The 18,738-nt window shown below is 46.5% G+C and overlaps 7 protein-coding genes across 7 annotated transcripts; 4 read left to right on the forward strand and 3 right to left on the reverse strand.

The window, feature by feature from the left end:
• Positions 1 to 123: 123 nt before the first annotated feature.
• BP5553_02799 (uncharacterized protein) lies at positions 124 to 552 on the forward strand (the record flags this gene model as incomplete). Its single annotated transcript, XM_032011422.1, has 2 exons — positions 124 to 454; positions 512 to 552. The coding sequence occupies 2 exons, from the start codon at positions 124 to 126 to the stop codon at positions 550 to 552; spliced, it is 372 nt and encodes a 123-aa protein (XP_031871115.1).
• A 3,458-nt stretch (positions 553 to 4,010) lies between these two features.
• BP5553_02800 (Uncharacterized protein) lies at positions 4,011 to 5,287 on the forward strand (the record flags this gene model as incomplete). Its single annotated transcript, XM_032011423.1, has 4 exons — positions 4,011 to 4,766; positions 4,855 to 4,928; positions 5,011 to 5,183; positions 5,250 to 5,287. 4 exons carry the CDS (start codon positions 4,011 to 4,013, stop codon positions 5,285 to 5,287), a joined length of 1,041 nt encoding a protein of 346 aa, XP_031871116.1.
• A 1,470-nt stretch (positions 5,288 to 6,757) lies between these two features.
• Positions 6,758 to 8,866, forward strand: BP5553_02801 (MFS general substrate transporter; the record flags this gene model as incomplete). The annotated part of the gene is made up of 9 exons (XM_032011424.1): positions 6,758 to 6,898; positions 6,966 to 7,023; positions 7,111 to 7,302; positions 7,496 to 7,589; positions 7,700 to 7,878; positions 7,930 to 8,157; positions 8,322 to 8,441; positions 8,500 to 8,536; positions 8,593 to 8,866. The coding sequence occupies 9 exons, from the start codon at positions 6,758 to 6,760 to the stop codon at positions 8,864 to 8,866; spliced, it is 1,323 nt and encodes a 440-aa protein (XP_031871117.1).
• Positions 8,867 to 9,428: 562 nt separating this feature from the next.
• On the reverse strand, positions 9,429 to 11,221 carry BP5553_02802 (Glycosyl hydrolases family 43; the record flags this gene model as incomplete). The annotated part of the gene is made up of 5 exons (XM_032011425.1): positions 9,429 to 9,994; positions 10,045 to 10,218; positions 10,274 to 10,733; positions 10,815 to 10,921; positions 10,984 to 11,221. 5 exons carry the CDS (start codon positions 11,219 to 11,221, stop codon positions 9,429 to 9,431), a joined length of 1,545 nt encoding a protein of 514 aa, XP_031871118.1.
• Positions 11,222 to 13,436: 2,215 nt separating this feature from the next.
• On the reverse strand, positions 13,437 to 14,782 carry BP5553_02803 (putative Ran GTPase-activating protein 1; the record flags this gene model as incomplete). Its single annotated transcript, XM_032011426.1, has 2 exons — positions 13,437 to 14,498; positions 14,585 to 14,782. 2 exons carry the CDS (start codon positions 14,780 to 14,782, stop codon positions 13,437 to 13,439), a joined length of 1,260 nt encoding a protein of 419 aa, XP_031871119.1.
• A 302-nt stretch (positions 14,783 to 15,084) lies between these two features.
• Positions 15,085 to 15,427, forward strand: BP5553_02804 (Uncharacterized protein; the record flags this gene model as incomplete). The annotated part of the gene is made up of 3 exons (XM_032011427.1): positions 15,085 to 15,109; positions 15,159 to 15,226; positions 15,284 to 15,427. The coding sequence occupies 3 exons, from the start codon at positions 15,085 to 15,087 to the stop codon at positions 15,425 to 15,427; spliced, it is 237 nt and encodes a 78-aa protein (XP_031871120.1).
• A 605-nt stretch (positions 15,428 to 16,032) lies between these two features.
• BP5553_02805 (Uncharacterized protein) lies at positions 16,033 to 18,672 on the reverse strand (the record flags this gene model as incomplete). Its single annotated transcript, XM_032011428.1, has 2 exons — positions 16,033 to 18,416; positions 18,468 to 18,672. The coding sequence occupies 2 exons, from the start codon at positions 18,670 to 18,672 to the stop codon at positions 16,033 to 16,035; spliced, it is 2,589 nt and encodes an 862-aa protein (XP_031871121.1).
• Between the last annotated feature and the right edge of the window lie 66 nt (positions 18,673 to 18,738).

Below are 18,738 nucleotides of genomic sequence, written 5' to 3' on the forward strand. Positions count from 1 at the left end.
AAGTTGGGAGCTATAGAAAGTTAAAAACAGACGGGAAGTCCTGTCGTATTTATGAGGGTGCCGGATTAGTAATCAACATAGTTGTTATGAGCTTGCTGCGCCCAAGGTTATCACAGATTGATCATGTCATCAGCTTATCCGACAGCTCCCTTGACCGAGTCACAAGAGTCTGATGCTACTTCGAATCTGCGCTCACGCCCTATCTCGAGTCGGCGCCGAGACAAACCTCAGATCTCCTGCAAGATCGCCATTTGCGGCCCGAGGGTCTTGCCCATGTCCCTGAACCCAGATGCGGATGCGGCCCGACTCGCCCGAGCCGGTCCAGATCTAGATCCCGTACAGTTGGATTCGCCGATGGGCGCGGAGCTTCGCTATATCGACGACGTACCGACTAATCATCCTTCTACTACCATCGGCAGTGATGTCGGGATAGGCTTCAATAGTCTTTATGAGCGTGGGTCTAGAGTGCCCGACCTTTGTTATCATGAACTAATAATGCTACAGCCCACAGCTTTAATACGCCAGCCCGCCAGGGGCATTTATGCCGCCTGACCAGCAATACCATGATTTCATTTCTAATATGAGCATCATGGAAAAGAATACGGTATTAGATGAATGGACGCTATAACACTATAAGGCAAACAGCTGCAGATTTCTGTTGAGGAGCAACCTCAGTCTTTCGACCACTGGGACTAGGACGTGAACCGATTACCTTGGAGTGCATTTGCTGGGTTATAGGCCTATGGTATGTTCGTTTCCACAAGCGTTATCATTGAATCCTTATATGCTAAGCGTTTCCTTTCTCTATTTTTCACACTATTTGGTTAAAGTCTTATAACCACCGTCCCGTTTAAGGTCACCGGTGAGTCTCTTTGGGTTCAGACACTTCAGACATTCAATCATATTAGCCGCAATTGAATGTTCTTCCTTGACGGTGCAAATAATTGTCATGTGCTATCAATCATAGAGCTCAATTGCTATTTGGGAAAGCCATGCTAGTTTCCTGGATATCTGCTATCCCAATTGCCAGCCTGGTAGTGGGGACTTGCACCTTTCACGTTGTCGACTTATGGCGTGGCTGCGGGTGGCTTCGCACATCCTGATGCGGGTTTCCATCGCAGCGGTATCAACGATCATCTGGCTAATCGAAGCGCTCATTTATCCACTCTAGCAGCTTAAGAACGGCTCTCTCGGCGTCGTCCTGCCGGAATGCATCAGGCCATCCGTGCTGCCGGTAAATCTGCCTGATATATTGAACATCCAAGTCCGTATCACCATCTGTCTGGGCACGAACTTCTTCCTCGCTGATCGTGTCAGCTCGCTCTTCGAGGCTCTACGCTTCGAACGTGTCTCTATCGATGCAAGGGATGAACTTTAGGCTCCGATACGCCTCCTTGAGGCCGTCAAAGTAAGACTTGACATCATATGTACCGACATGTTTACATCTAATCATATCCTCGATAATTTCGCCATGCAGTACATTTAACAACAGCTCACGGCCGCCGCTTTCGTGGCCCTTTGCGATAAAAAAGACGTGATTTGGATTGACTTCTTCTCCTTTACTAGTCTCGAAGTTGATAGGCGTCTCCCTCCAGTCCTTTTCCAAATAGTACTAACCGAAGTACTCACGGCCGATTTGTAATGTATAGCCGCCTCACTGGAAAAGTAGGGTAGAAGGCGTCGGACTTCGATAGCAGAGTCGGACTTAAAGCCCTCACAAAAATCCCACTGTTACTTCCGGCCATCCTTCAGGCGGTGGGATTTTTAAGGTCCGCCGCGTCGTAGTGTAGCTAGTAAGAAATGTGTAGATGTCAAGGAAAATAGCCTTGAGTTCGACGGGCGTATAAGGTGGAGTTTCGGACGTGGACTCAGACTCAGACTCGGATTCTGAGCGTGCGCCAGATGAGGGCGGTGGCGATGGTATGTTGGGAGGATGGTAGGGTAAAGTTATGTGTTGGATCCGGAGGTGGAAGAGTGATTGAGGGATTGATTCAAGTAAAGGAATAGGGGAGGTAGTCTCTAACTATATACTAGGTACCTACCAGGTAGGTAAGTAGGTAGGTAGGCATGGTAGTGGAATGTGTAATCGAAAGTGGTGCGATGCGACCCCAAATCGGAGTGCGCAATACGTAAGGTAAGGTAGCACTCGTATGGCGTTTGTGCGGCGAGGTAGCCGCAGAAAGTAATAAGATGATAAGATGAAGCATCTGGTGAAGTATGAGTCGACGTTGATTGATTAATGCCTGCGAAGTATAGTACTTGGGTATTTGCATTCGGGACAGCGCCCCCGTGGGTAGCGATTCACAGGTTCAGGCAGCCCACCGCCAACAACACCACCGATTTTGCCAATACCAACAATAGTTTTGCGGCTTCTGATATGAAGACCGTAACTTTTCTGGTCAGAAGTTAACGCACTTTCGACTTATATAATGGAAGGCTCATGCCATGGCAGCATGATTTTTAAGATCCACATGGGCCATAACAGAGTATGGCGACGAGTAGCACTGAATGCGGCAAGCCGTGAGCTACTTCATAGCATCTGGCACAAGGGGTGCTAGGCGCATTGCGAGATATGGCTCCAGGGTTTGATAGTGCAGAGGGCCGAGGAGTTGGGCAGAGCTAGGGCAGCGAGTGGTTTCGAAGGTAGTGATGAGGCAGAGGGAGAGAGGATGGATTTCATACTGTTTCTGGAGCCCTTTGAAGAATGTGAACTGTCTAAAGTTAAGCACGTCCTGTACAGGTTATACAAGATCACCCGCTCACTACCCAAGCGCTCGCGTTTCTCCTGCAACTGATGGTCGCTTACCCAACGTTCTCTTTCGTGGGTGCAAGTATGACCCTGGTAATACCGAGGACACGGGACACGGCACAGGTGAGGACAGATTAAATCAAGACTGGTGGAAGATTTAAGTTCAGAGAATTATGGCAGTAGTAATGTCTCAGAGCATTGCAACAAGATCGCTACTTTTTCATAGTACCGAGGCAGGGACTGAGGTATTTTACAGTAGGTACCTTACGCTAATCGAGGGGGCGGCTCTCGCTTAGAAGTGGGCGGGAAAAGGGGGGAGATGTGGGTCTAGCATAATTGATGGACATTGGTTCCGGCTAAATAGATATGTTAAACATACGAAGTACGAAGTACTCGAGTACCTATGTCCTAACTGGAGGGGGCAACTTTCACACATGTATCCCTGGTCTCCCAAATGACCTATTATAGTACATATACTCCAGCGTGGATATACTAACAATTGGAGATCATTACTAACTTGACGAACCCAAGGTGTACGCCATGGCCCTTTAGACTGTATGCGATCCGTGCAAGTTTTCCGATGACTCTCTCCTCGAATGGTGTATGTCTTTTAATAGCATCCCGCGGCGTTGTGATTAACCTATCTCGAAGAGGAAGTAGTCGATGTCGTGTCTGAGCATAGTCTATACGTCACTATACGTGAAGATATGCAAAATATAAACCATCATTGTAAAACTAAGTGGCTAAAGGCAAATTTTAACACAGTTTGAAACTGTAACTCCTAGTCACATAGACTCCACGAATGGAGTTTTTATTGCGGCTTTTCTAGGCACTTTTTACAGCATCAGATACCATGCGATCTGCGCCGGGGGGTTCTTTGGGGCTCACCCAACCTCGCCGCTTTAAGGGTGTTATCATGCAGTGGGTGTGATGGGTGAATCGGGTGAATTAGACAAATTAGGATGAAATATCTATTTGATAGCGGAGGGGGATTTGGTTCGCATGTGGTTCCGGGAACTAACGCGCTGTCAGCTACCGAGCCAGTGCCTAAATCTTGTAATATAAAAGTATATGGGTTGAGATTAAACTACATTATCAAGAGTAGCACCCAACGGCATATAGGTGGGGCTCTACCCGATAGGTGGTGGCAAGACCATATTTAGGAGATACAATCCAGGTTATCACACAAGTTATCTTTCCCTTTCTACTGCACGATTTTGCTTCGTCCTTACTACTGACGGTAGTAGCCATTTCGTCCAAAATGCAGTGGAAGGCTCTCGCCCTAGCACTTCTGGTGGAGCACTGCTCTAGCCAAGCGGTAGCGATCCCACCAATGTTACGTTTCACTTGCTCGCAGCTTGTCGTCGAGCGTTTAGACCCTCTAGTTAACCCTGGAATTGTCCCGTCTCCTCATCTCCACCAAATCGTGGGCGGGAATTCGTTCAACGCTTCTATGGACCCAACAACGCACGATCTCCCTACAGCCTCTACATGCACTAGCTGCTCGTTCTCAGAAGACTTTTCCAACTACTGGACCGCAGTTCTATATTTTCGAGCCCGTAACGGAACGTTTAAGCGCGTACCTCAAATCCCGAGCGAAGGTCTCCAAGGCAATGGCGGTATAACAGTGTATTATATCCCATCGACCGATAACAAATCAAAAGTTACTGCCTTTAAGCCCGGCTTCCGTATGCTTGTTGGAGATGCCTCACTACGATCGCCAGGCACGGCGCACAAGGTGTGCCATCGTTGTATGCCAGCATCAGGAGACAACAGCAATATTAACTGCGGATCTCCGGACGCACAAACGCTTCCCACGGGCTTCTGTGCTGGCGGCATACGTTCGGTTATTACCTTTCCCACCTGTTGGGATGGTAAGAACTTAGATAGCCCGGACCATGAAAGCCACGTTGCCTATGGAGTAGGTTCAGCAACTAACGATGTAGGTCCAACTGGTAACTGTCCAGCAAGCCATCCTGTGGTGTTACCTCAACTGATGTACGAAGTAATGTGGGACGTAAGTGCTATCTTTATCATTTTACTTCCCTAGTATTTCTTCTAGGGCATTGTATCAAGTCCATTTACTAATTTAGTGTATACCATAGACCCGATCCTTTAATAATAAGGATTTATGGCCCGAGGACGGTTCGCAGCCGTTCGTTTGGAGCACTGGCGACCAGTAAGTCTCTATCCCTCTCTATCCCTCTCTAGCACAACTTGCAGTCAGACGGCGAGTACGCGACTCTAAAAACAATGTGCAGGAAAGGATACTCGCAGCACGGGGACTACGTCTTCGGCTGGAAAGACGATACTCTCCAACGTTCTATGGACGCCCGTTGTACTGGCGACGTTTGTTCGGAACTAAAGACCCAGACTGCGGAGGAGGCGATGAAGTGTACTAAGGTGCAAGTTGTCGAAGATGATATCGACGGATGTAAGCTACATTTTCTGCTTGTTTTGGGAAGTTCTTACGGGCTTGATCTAACTGACTAATTTATAGGGGTAACTACTCTACCGGGTAATCGTATGTTATTTTAGATCAGTTTCTATAAGGACTTTGCTGTTAGGAGCCCACTGTCGTAGGAGAACAGACCATACGGGCACACACTCACTGAAAGCATGATCTCATTAGATGGAACAGAAGTTAACGGGTAGCCTTGCTTCTAGTTACGCAATAGAACTATAGTATAACGCTCACGTTGCCTAGTAATAGAGGCAAACTTCGTACATTCGGTAGGTGGGTTTTGGGCAGGGGGTTAAGTATCTAAGTTTAGATTAATATCAAATGAGTGAGATCAGAAGTACCAAAGTGGGGGTAAAACCCCGACTTTCGGGACCGGATCGCCGCAACGGCGACAATAGACAGAGGCTCGAGGAGTTGGCTATCCCATCGTAAACCCGCCCTAGATCGCAAAGTCGCAAAGGCTATAGTGGGCGTAGTGGCGACACGATAGTAAGGGAAACTCGTCGTCGTCGTATTGCGCTTCTTCTGTCGACACTACAGTAATATGAGTAGGCTCGTAGCCGGCACCTCCACAGGTAGGGTTCGACTTTTTTGGCCCCCTTCCTGGTGTGTTTGTATCCGCCTCCGCCAATGGTTATACGGTTACGCTCCCGCAACCCACGGTAGTCAGCCTTAGGGCCCTCCTGTCAAAGGGTCCCTCCACAGCCACCTTGAAGCCTGGACATCCCCCTAAAAAGGTGCCACTACTGGTGCTTCCCACAGGTGCTCCAGGCCCAATGAAAACTCAAGCCTAGAGTCTCTATTCCTAGGTCGTCCTAGGAGGCATACCAAGTACGACTACTCTACTTGCTAGAGCAGTAAAATAGAAAAGGCTCTTCTTGTTGTTGTATAGGTGGTATATTATCGGTGTCTAGAGAACTTGGATAGAAACAACGTATCGGAGGTCAAGGAATGGGGAGCAAGGAGGAGAGAGGAGGTGGATGTATTGAGTGCTTTCTAGAGAGGTAAGATCTCCAGGGATCGAAAGGTTATATACAGTGTGAAGAGCTAAGCCCGAAGAAGACAGTGAATACTAGCTTCTGAGACAACGGCTTCCTAGCTCGGAGGGCTTAGCAGGTGAAAAGCGGGTCAGACCAGCTTTTCTATTTTCCTATACTCCGTACAAAAATAAAAGCCGAGCAGGGTAGGAAATGCGTGGCTTTGGTACGGCAACTTGACAAGGGCGTCACCACGTTCTGAATTGTTCGTTCACCTACATGATCGATCCACATATGCCGGAGAAACTTAAATACAGTTTAGCCGGCTGAAATACAGTCTTGCGGGGTACACACTTGTGAACGAACAGACCCTAGGAGTTTTACCCACCAATTGTGTTATATTTGAATGGTTTACATGTGATAGATGAGCAAAATGCATAGCATCAAGATACTTAAAGTTGGAGAAGACTCTTGTGTTTAGAGATCGAATTACGCCCACATTTGATTTGGCACTCTTCTCTTTTATTCTTTCCAACTTCATTGTCTCTGGCCTAAATTACAACAATCATGGCTATCATGAGCCCAAATGTGTACCTCTGGTACGTTTGCCTGGTCGCGTCAGCTACTATGATCCTTTATGGCTACGATGCGGCCACCTTCAATGCTGTGCAAGGCTCTGCAAATTTCATAGAGTATTTTCATAAACCAGTGAGTAACGTCGAGTATAAGACGATTAATCTTATAGATGAGCACTATATATATCTCTCTAACTCAGGATGCCAATGTTATTGGCTCCGTAAACACAGCTTACACCGTTGGAGGCATCGTATCAGGTAAGAGCTGTTTCTGCTATATCGGGTGTACTACCATGAACCTCCGTTGTGAGTCCTTACTCAAATCAGTGCTAACTCATTGTGAAGGGGTTTTCTTTTCGGCCCCGATTTCCAATATGTGGGGGCGCAAGATGGCCATAGTTGTCGGGTGTGTGATTGTGATCATTGCAACATTTGTCTCTACTTTTACACCCCGTAATATTGGTGGCTACATCGGTGGGCGTGCTCTTGTCGGCATCGGCCAAGGCATTGCCTTGGGTTCAGGACCCGTTTACATTAGTGAGATAGCACCATCAGACAAGCGGGGGATGATCATGAGTTTCTAGCAATTATTCTTCAGTGTCGGGTCCTTTATGGCATACTGGGTGAGTGACTGCAAAGCAACTGTTATAAGTATTAAACAGCACTTTCTAATCCAATCACTTTGCGTTGTAGATCAATTATGCCTGTACCAAGAATTCTAAAGCCCTAGGCGACTGGGACTGGAAGACTGTGATGCTTTGTCAATTGATCGCACCGGTATTCATCATTGCAAATATTTGGGCTTGTCCAGAATCCCCGAGATGGTATGTAAAAGTACCAGATCTCTCCTGCACACCTTATTTAAGCCGCATTAACCAATTCGTTTCTTCTAACCATTTCATATCATCTAACACCTACTAATCTTTGGAACTAGGTTTATCAAGAAAGATAGAACCGAGGATGCAATCAAAGCTCTTCGAATGATACGCGAAGACGATGATATGGTAGAGCTAGAACTTCAAGAAATTCGCCAAGCAATTGCTTTCGAGAATCAAGCGGTGGCTGGAAGTTACAAGCCCCTGTGGACAGACAAAACTGTCCGCTATAGATTCAGTAAGTGAAGATTTGTACAGTACGAGATCTGTCTGCTGATCATTGTTCCAGTCCTTGCGGTTATTTTGAACGTCGCCCAACAATTGTCTGGCCAGGGGTCATTGAACAACTACTCGACCATCATTTATAAAACTGTGTTCAAGGACAATTCAACCATTCAGCTTATTAACGCGCTCAATGGAACCTTTGGAATCACCTTCACTCTCAACGCAACCTGGACGGTTGATCGCTTTGGCAGACGTTTTCTACTCCTTGTGGGAGCGGTTGGAATGGCAGCATGTATGCTCACAGCTGCTGTTGTTGTGACAGAGACTCCTGTATACGACGATGGAGCAAAGAGCAAATCAGTTGGAATTGCTACCGTATTTCTAATGTTCTTGTTTGCATTCTTCTGCACGCTCCTACCTACCGAGGAAATAGTTGGGATTGCTAATACGAGACAGATAAACCATCTTGGGGTGCGACGGTTTGGATTTGGACGTCTGAGATCTTCTCGATGAACGTTCGAGCACAGGGTGTGGCTATGGCCGCTCAATCGCAAAATGTTGCTAATGCAGTTCTGCGTAAGTCATATTATAGAAATGGATCGGAGTTGAATTAAAACTAATACGCAACACCTAGAACAAATCTTCCCACTATTCCTCGAGAAAAAAGGATTGTGAGTTGGCTCCCTATCTCTATAACAGCGATTTTATGTGCTAATAAATATAATAGTTACGCGATGTACATGTTTGCTGGGATCAATTGTTTCCTGGTCATTTTTGTCTACTTCTGGATACCTGAGACCAAAGGAAAGACCCTCGAGACCATGGATACCTTGTTCGGCAGTGTGAACCATGTCGATAAGGGAGCCGTCCTGATGGATGAGCAAGAGGAAGGGAAGCGAAGGCAGGAAGGGAATCAGGAACAGGAAGTAGAGGAAGGACAGGAAGTTGTCGACAGTGTGGAAAACGTCGCAGATCAAACTAATAAGGAAGTCAAGGCTTGACGGGCTGTTGAGACTCGTTGCACAGCATAAATTGTCGCCGTGCAAGTCCTACTTAACACCCCTTGCTCAGTAGGCTACGAAGTTAGGCCAATTTATAGCTTTACACTACTTTTACTTATAATTCTGCATACCCCAGACTTGTATTTTTTCCGAAGACGTAATTCTAGTACTAGTATTGAATTAAAAGGAGCCCATTTAGTACATGAGACCAGCGTCGAGCGCAACGCCGTGTACCGCGGAGCCAGCAAGCCAAAAGCTACAGTCAATCGTAGGATATAATTCGCTTACTTTAATTTTAATAAACTTATACATATAGCTTTCACTCTTCTAATTTATATCGTCTATTTTAGGCTGTAAAACAAAAACCACAACACCACTAGCGGTCAATGACTATACGGAGATAAATTCTATGCTCGTAGATGTGGAAATCCGGTTGCTCATAGAATACAGAATAGTCATCTCTATCGCAATTGAATGTATTTCTATACATAGTCTACATTGACGAATTCTAAATTCTTTAAAAGATCCTCCAAGCCAGCTTCAGCTCACGATTCTATTAATCCTAACAAAACTCGGCGTACTTGAAATCTGCGGGAACGAGGCAACGTTCAAGCTCTCCAAATGCATATAGACCCAGCATCATGCCTGTGAAGGGTTGGCCGACTGGGGGATTTGCTGTCATGGCTTCAGCTCCAACTCCACCAATCCACTGCACTGGAGCTTCCTCTTCGTTCGCCACATTTGAGAGCTCAAAAAACCCAAAAGTATACTGATCTTGGCTGCAGGCAACAACCAACTTGACATCTGAAGTCTGACTCTTCAATTCCATCGTTACTTCGTCCCCCGTGGCTGGCCTAAACCTGAGTATTCTCTTGCTGCTATCGGCCGGAGACATCCTGATACCGACACTGCTATACGTGAAATAATTCCACCAAACTACTGTCCCCGCTTCAGTATTTGGGGATTCTGGCAGGAACGATATGCGAGTTTGCCAAGTTGTAACAGGACGTGTTTGCTTGCGGAGGAAGAGGGTTGGACAGGTGGGTACACTTAGAGTGTATGGCCCACCATACAAGCGGAGATTTCCCGGATTTTCAGTCAATGAGAAGTCGACTTTGGTTGGGGTATCTAAAACAGTTGTCAGATCATTTTAATTAACTTAGCTTTTGAATTCTTACTTTTGCGATACCATCCCAGAACCAGTTTCGACTGTGTGAAATCATCCCGCCACGCCACCGCATGTTCAAGGAGGTATAAGCTAGGACCAGTGCCACGGAGAGTGGCCTTTTGACCTCCATTCACCACGGGCCACTCTCCCTCCCAGGTCATTGGAACCAGAAAACTCTCTCGACCTGAAATGGTCAATATTTACACCACACAGAAATGCCGGCGAAGAGCTCGACGTACCAAAAACAGATGTTCGCCATTGGTTGCCTGACTTCACTGGCCTAACACCAAGGAAAACAGCCCACCACCGTCCATTGGTATCTTCCACAAAGTCTGCATGACCAATATTCTGAACCTCATCTTCAGATCCATTCCTCCACAAGGGGTTATTGGGCGCCAACTCCCAAGGTCCGAACGGACCCTTTTCAGACCGACTAACCCACTCGCAATGCCCTGATTCAGTGCCGCCCTCTGCTGTAAAAAGGTAATAATACTTGCCCCTTTTAAGAATATGCGACCCTTCTGCAACACCAGATGACGATTCCCTGATTAGTTTTGGCTGGGAAGTCGAGTTGCCAGTGGCCAGGTCGACAGTGCAAACGTGGATAGCAAAGTCCTTGAGCGGTGGATCACAGGGTGTGCGTTGTAATTTACGATATGTCGAAGAGAGGTAGACGGTATCATTATTGTCCCAGAAAAGCTTAGATAAGTTAGCTATCCGGCTTGCGTGCGGCATTTGAGAGGTGAAAAGGGGTTAATGTGCTCGTCGCATAAAACTCACGTCTTGGTCAAAACCAACTTGGTCAAAAAACACAGGATCGGACCACGATTCTTCATCCCAGATATTATTGGTCTTGACGTAAAATCCTCTTGGCCAGACCCTATCATCTACTTGCGGTCTATATCGGTCAAAACATGCAGCCAGAATATAGAAAGTGCCTTTGTGCTACCGGATCGTTGGTGCCCAAATCCCTCCCCAGGCTCAGGTGTACGGATGTCGAGTTGACTTCGACGAGTGAGTGCATGGCCAATGAGATTCCAACATATTAAATCTTTGCTGTGGTAGATTGGTATTCCTGGGTAATATTCAAATGACGAAGTTATCAGAAAGAAATCCGAACCTGAGCGAATTATAGAGGGGTCAGGGTTGAAGCCCGGAATAATAGGGTTTTGATAGGTATTCTCCATGTTGAAAACGACTGCTGGGATATCTTGTAAAGTTGTACATCTCGTGGCTTTGGTCTGGGATTTATGCGATTGAATCACCAATGGAGTGACTGAGGGTGATTATCAACCATCAATGTTGTATGTATGCTTATGTCATTGAGATGGGAGTCTCTTATTTGTGGATAAAATCCCGGGTAAATGCTTCGAGATCCATTATACTCCAAGAGTTATGTGAAGACGCTAATAAGGAGCCAATGCCACTTGAGTAGAGTATGCGCCTTAGCATCTAATTTAGGTACATACGTCAACTACTTCTTAGCTTGAATTTATCGTTCAAATTGGTGTAGAATGCGGATATGGATCTCTTCTCCATCCACTCTCATCCGTGTGCTCATCCATTGCCTCAGTGCTGGCGACTGCCTCCAAAGATCAATTCTAGTTCCATTTGTCTGCCCCAAGTTTTTGACTCAGACCAACCCCGCCCGAACTCTTCTAGGACCGTGATAGAACCGCCATCCAAACTCCGGTCGCTGATCCACCGACCATGATCAGCAAGCCCCGGTCCTGGCTTCAGCGCCGACCCCTTTTACCACCAGGTCGGCACTTTACCGGGCCACCGCGGTACCACCGATACTGTAGAGCATTGTAGCTTCAACACCAGGTTGCACAGAATGATTATCTGAATATTAAGAAGACGGAGTGCATGAACAACTTCAACCCTAAGCTGTACAAGTAGAAGTATACAGAGAAATGTCAACCACTGTATAAACAATAGATTCCGTGACTACTTTGTTTCCGAGAACTTATTGTGAATGGAACCAGAGCTTTATACAGAGAGCAATCAATGACAAATACCAAATAACTTAGCGTCGGTAGTCTCCGGGCCTTATCCTTTTCATGGATGTACTATCAGGGTTCTTGGTCATTATCATGGCTCGACCTCCTATTTTACTTAGGCTATGCTCTCCTTGTACGCAAAATTTAGGACACCCTTACCTTTAGGGTGTGATGTGCAACAAAGATAAATGGACAGGATTAGGAAGAGTCAATTACTCAGTGGAATTGGGATATTGATGTGAACTGTGCGATGTGCAACAAAAAGACTTGTTGGTTGCTCAGAGGGGTTGGGTCACTGAAAACCGGTCAGTTATAGAGTCAAGAATACAGGGAAGCCGAGATATTTGTACGATGTGCAACAAAACTTTCATGTATGTGGAATTTCGAAAGAATCCATTATTCAGGGGGCGGGGAAGGGTTCGGTATTGGTACGATATGCAACACAAGACATGCCCATTTTCAATACTTCTATAATAGGACCTGGCAAGATCAACCGCCTAGCCGAAGAAACCACCACACCGGCTTCTAAAGACATAAAGCGCAAAGGGGAGTCTCTGGGCGAAGACTTTCGACCTCGAAATGCAGTAGCTTATTAAGGGTTCGTTCGCCCGGGAAAGTGCATTAAAACAGGGGCAGTAACAGAGGGTAAATATTCACAAGGTAGAAGTTAGAACTATAATAAGAATGACACCAATAATAGCCATTGACAACAGTAGTAAATGTGACAACTATAAATAGATATACAAGTAATAGATTCGGGGCTAGACAACACTTACCACTGCACGGGTAATTAAAGAGCGGTTTATTACTGTTATAGACTAGACGCACGGCGAACCGGCGCCATCTCTGTTCAGTCCACAAATTCACTGCCTTCTGGCATCCACGACCGCTTGATTGCCTATACCTGCAGCGAGACTCTGCGCAAGAAATAGGCAAAGTACTTAGCCAGGGGACACCAGGGAAGGATAGGGTTAATTACCGAAATATGACGCAACGATAGCTCTGCCGATGTGAATCTGCGGTATGTGGTGAATGACAGAAGAAACCAATGAAGACTTCTGGAAATGAACTGATAAAAGGAATCATAAGGGTTGAATTTTTGCAGGATATCTGTTGCTGGACACTTGTCTTATTGCGATCTAAGGAAAGTATAACAGGCAGGATGATACTTGCAGGTACTCCAAGCACGTTTAAGGACTGGAGATAAGGGCTGGGAAAATCCCACCAATCTAATTTTCTATGTAGAGTGCTCTACTCGTGATGCGCATGCTATGCTGTAAAACAACGAGAATTGATATGTGAGTCGCAGTATGGGTATATGCAGACGGCGAGCCGTTTAGTCTGTGCATTTGTATGCAGTGTAAGTCATTGTTGGCCCTCTCGTAGTCTTTGCCAACCATTAAATCTCCGCCTTCTTTTTGAGTTCATCCGCAAGGTCATCAACCTCCTTGTCCTGTAGTTGAACAACAGGCTGCTCCTGAGCTTCCTCGGCCTCCTCCAGCAACCTCTCACGAAGTTCTTCTTCCTCCTCCTCCTCTTCTTCCTCCTCAGATTCCTCATCGCTTTCGTCTTCGAGGTCGCTCAGGCTGTCGATACCCCAATCATCTTCAATCACAATTTCCCCAGCCAAATTCTCTTTACGTTCCTCGAGTAGGTCTTTCAGGTGGAGGATTGACTGGTCTCCTTCAGAAAACTTGTTGCCATTGAGCTCAATCTTCCTTAGAGCAGGCAGAGCTTCCTTTGCTGATTTTGAAAATGCTTCTAATCCCTTCGCAGTAATATCATTATACTGCAAGCGCAAGATTTCAAGCTTCGGGTTCTTTCCTTTCCCAAGCGCGCTAGCAAATAGCACGCTTCCTTTCGCTCCTAGAAGCGAATCTCCGATGCCTAATTCTCGTATCTCACTCCAGCTAGGAACAACTTTAGCTAGAGCCTTAGCACCGAGTATTGTGAAAGTGTTATCCTGAAGATCCAGTACGTTGATCGTCCTTGCATGCTTCAGGCCATCAGTGAGCAGATGCGAAATTCCCTCTTGCCGAATACCATTCTGCACCATCTTCACTTCTTTGACCCCATTATGCAGGCTGTAGGCCTTCGCCCATGCCGCCATGCTGCCATTCTCGAGCCGGTTGCGCCCACAGATAACTGTTTCGAGATTAGGAACCTCTCGGCCCTCTTTTCGTGCTTCCTCCTTCTTTGTATGCAACGCAGAGAGCGCATCGGCGATTAGAATACCAGCGTGAGGCCCGAGGCCGTTATTATTGAGAATGAGATGTTGGAGAGGAACATGCGACGAGAGGAACTCAACCAGGGGAGCTTGAGTATTCAACCCGAATGCGTTGTCGTTAAGATTGATGGTATGAAGTTTTGGCAGCGCAAGAAGGGCAGTAAGAAGATGGGAGAGCGCTTGCGGGATCTCATTTAGAAGGCGTCCGGTGAATATATCTGCTAGATTTGCAACCTAATTAGAGAGAAAGTTAGTCAGTTAGCAATAGCAGAAGTGAGAGCAGGGGGAAAGGCTTGGATCTGGATTCGGGAACAACTTACCTGGAGAGTTTTCTTCGTCTCTAGAACTTCCCCAAGAACTTTGCAAGCTTCTACACCCAGAGTATTCCCAAGCAGTCTGACCTCCTCGATATCCTCCATTTCCCGTAGTGGTTTGATGTGCGTCTCGACGTCCGCCGCGGTGTCAAGCTTCAACCCCTTCCCTTCCAGGGAAAATATCTTACTTTTAGTGGTCGCCATGGTCAATATATAGCAAGGCAAATATGTGTGGTCAAGAAAAATTGGTGGTTCCGTGCAATAATAGCGGTTTTGACGGGTTCGTAATTTGTATGTTGAGGTTTGGTGGGGTGTTTTGGGAGACTCGAGTGTCAATAGATCTAAAAGCCTTGGCGTTGTGGCGTTGCCGCATCCGGCAAAACTTATCACCGGCCGATTGTTTAATGCCGTGAGCTCCATTACAAATTCCATGTTTCTGGTAGCACACCCATACGTCAACGTCTTCAACGTATTACGACCGAAAGATATAAGTTACACGTATTAGAATGGCTACCAAAGAAGCTTCAATGCGTAAGTTATTGCCCAGGGCGATTCAATTCCGCCTGTTAACAGTCCATAGCAACTGCCACCAGCGCAAACATGGCAGCAGTGGCCAAACCTGCTGACCAAGCCTCTACAAAACCCAAGGTAAATCCAATTTTCTGTTATTATTGATCATGTACTAAAATATCGTTTCCAAAATAGCCATGCTGCGTATGCAAAGACGAGAAATCTGCCCGCGACGAGTGCATGCTGTTCAGCAACGCGAAAGATCCTCAGCAAGACTGCGCCCCTACGATTCAAAAGTACAAGAGTTGTATGGCTGGCTTTGGATTCAATCTTCCATAAAAATATTCACTGCATAGATGGGTGTATATTTGAGAGGGCGTCAGATTCAGATGATGTACGATAAGTCTTGCGGCGTATGGGAATTGCATTGTTGAGGCGTATGGGTATTTGGCATACATAGCAGGAGTTGATAGAAGATCACCGCTCTGGAAGTGTTCACCCGCCATCGGGAACCTTGTCCTTAAAGCATAGGTGTTTTGAAGCAGCTAGCAACTCCTACCCCGAACAACATACAGCTGAAAGGGTCAATTCAGTTCCTAGTAATACAACTCGCATCTCGACCCTATTGCCGGGACTTCAGTCGTAACTCATTCTTAACATGAGAACATTCCGGAGCCTTTGTCAGTTGGAATACTTAGCTCGAAAGGGCAACGAGTAATACACCTCCAGGAGGCATTTAATTGGCTCCAATAGTAAAAAAATACTCGCAAGAGCCATCATAACCTGGGTAACGTTTAGGACTAAAATGCGATATGAAACTTAAGTTTCACAGCATGTACATGTACTTCATTAATTCTCTCCTATCGGAAAACAGGCTCAGAGCCGTCCTATACGGAACTATATCCATCGATATGTTAAGCCGCTGATATTTCTGCTAGATTATATCATAGCCCAGCAAGTACGCTTTGAATTCCGACACTCCCGGAATCATCTCGTCTCATGATAAAGGCTCTGAAATCAGCCTTCTGCAGCTTCTTCCCAGTACCACCAGTCTGGAAGTTCCTCGACCTCTCTTTCAAAGCCTCGGGGCCAATGATAAATATGTTACCAATCTCATTGAGCACTTCTACACCACCTTCAGCTTCCTTCGATAAATTCCAATCTTTTAGTGTTGATACATATTTCGAGATATCCTTCGTGACCATCAAACCGCCAGTTGCGTTAACCTGGAATTTCTTGAAGTGCTCAAAAAGGAGGTCTCGTATACCAATGGCGAGCTCAGAGCTAAAAACCTCAAGGTTCTGGCCATCGATAGCTTGACCGGCGAGTGTAGCTACTTTGCTGACGAACGTGCAGATTGAGAAACATGTAGATGTTTGCAATGTCTCAAGATATCCAGGGCCTCCACCAGAGCCATCAAGATCACTATCCTTGGGCCGGAAATCGGCCTTTTTCTGGCCTGCTAGCAACTTCGCAACCCAATTTAATACCACTGTGAGAGTGCTTTTCACAGTGTTGTTTGTCTTCGATTCAATTCTTTCAACAGCCGCCTTTGTTTGCAGTTCCATTCCGCGGCGTACGGTGGTATTTGACTCGGCAAGCCGGATGAGGACAGTGTTGATGAATCGTGACATGATGTTGGTGATGGTGATGGCAGGTTGTAAAGATGGTAGATATGCAAGGTCTGGTTCCGTCTTCACAGTTTCTTGAGAGACTGCTTGGTCTGCTGCTGCATCCAAAGCAGTCTCGATATAAACCTGACCCATGCTAATTAAGAGTAGGTTGAGCAGAGCCGCGACATCTTTTGGTGTGTCGCTGCCACTTCCAAGCTCAAGTGCTCGCCGGACACCCTCGGCCAGCCACTTCAGCATCCGTTTGGCGTTTGGAATACTCAGCACTCCATCTTCATCAGTGACCTCAATTTCGTTCTTTGCGGTGTTGTCTTGATCTCGAAGGCCGGCAACCCGCAACATCATGGCCTTTTGGGTCGGAGTGAGCTCCGAGGAGTCCAGACGGTCGATATAAGCGTCTTTTGCAGTTGCCAAGAGTTGTGTGCCCTGTTGAGCCAGGGATGCCATAAACCCAGTAGGACCCTTCTTCCGCCGCGAATGATATATTGTGTATTTGAAGAGCAGCGACGAATATAATTCTTCCAAACTCTTCCTTTCTCTATCGATATATGAATTGCCAACTAGGTATGGGACGAAAAGCTCGTCCAGTTGCTGATCGAGACTCAACGAGGTTTGGGCCGAGCATGGTTCTGGGTGCTCTGTCAAGCCATGGGACTTTAAATCTTCAATCAAGTTGTTGATGTAGCTTCTTGAAGCATGAAGAGATCTTAGGAATGCTAGAGATGATATCGTATCGGCTTTCTCCAAGACCATCTCCAATCGCTGTTGTATAGATTGCTGAAATATCCGTTGAATAAATTTTGTGAGAACGACCTCGTAGTAGGGAAATGCACGTTTGATGATGAACGATTCATCTTGCATGACGACCCTAATTTCATCTATCAATGATTGTAGACTAGGTTCAACACCCGGGGGATCTGAATCTGGATCCGCGAGTCGTTCCCATGTCTCGTTATCCGTCGTCACCTCATCAGTAATCAACTGGCTGCGGTCAATGAAAAATTGATGCTGATTGACGAAAAGTGCTACAACACTTGCGCCTCCATTGAAATCATGCAGGACTTTGGCACACTCCAACATATCGTCGAAGTTTTGCTTTCGATAGCTTTCATCGAATTGCTTCAGCAAGTCTTTCTCCAGCGTCTCCGAGAACTTTTCTATTATTTCACGCGTATTGTGTCCGCGGTAACCCGTTACGCCGTTTGTAATACCATTCGTCTTCTTGGAGCCGTTTGTCTGTGCCCATGAGGCAGGATCTAGCCTCTGGCTCATTCTCACAAGTTGTCTGGCAATAATTGCACATCGCACCTTATTTTCTCCACCACCCTGCCGTCTTATCATATCCTCCAAGGATGTAAGTTGGCCGGCTTCACTGACCTCAAGCCAGCACTGTATTAAGAAGTTTGCGTCCTGCGCTCGTCGTCGTTGTTTGTCTAAGGCCTCCAACCTCTCCCCGATTTGAACGGCAACTAAGCCACCACCTTCTGATCGCCCATTTCGTTCATTGCCATTAACACTATTTGGCTGATTAAGCGCAACGTCGAGCGTGTCGAAGGAGTCTATCGACTCATCTAGCTTCCTACCCAACGTATCGAGTGTCTGGTCGTGCTGGATCTCGGCGCGCCGTACAGACGTGAGAAGTTCGGTTTCATTCTCTCCCAATTCCTCGGATAGTGTCGCAAGCTGTGACAAAGCGCCTACATTGAATTAGCACGTAGTAACTTGAATACTGGAGTGGGGGCGTGTACTTTCAAATGTCCTAATTAGGGGTTTGGGATCGAAAGCTTGCTGTCCAGGTCCAGAACGTCGATTTACAGGGACCGCATCATCCGCAAGGTCCTCAATAAAGTCTCTGACAATGAAGTCCTTGTTCGAAAAGTTCTCAAGCGTAAAGTTGGGCCCCTTAGGGAATATCGACCTTCCGCTACCACCGCCGCCGCTAAGAGATGCCATTGATGATGAGTGAGCCGCAGCAGGTTTCGTACTACATCGAGACGCTGGGCTAGCAGCTCATCAATA

The sequence above is a fragment of the Venustampulla echinocandica genome (assembly GCF_003357145.1).
Source record: "Venustampulla echinocandica strain BP 5553 chromosome Unknown scaffold_1, whole genome shotgun sequence".
In the NCBI taxonomy this organism is placed as follows: Eukaryota; Fungi; Ascomycota; class Leotiomycetes; order Helotiales; family Pleuroascaceae; genus Venustampulla; species Venustampulla echinocandica.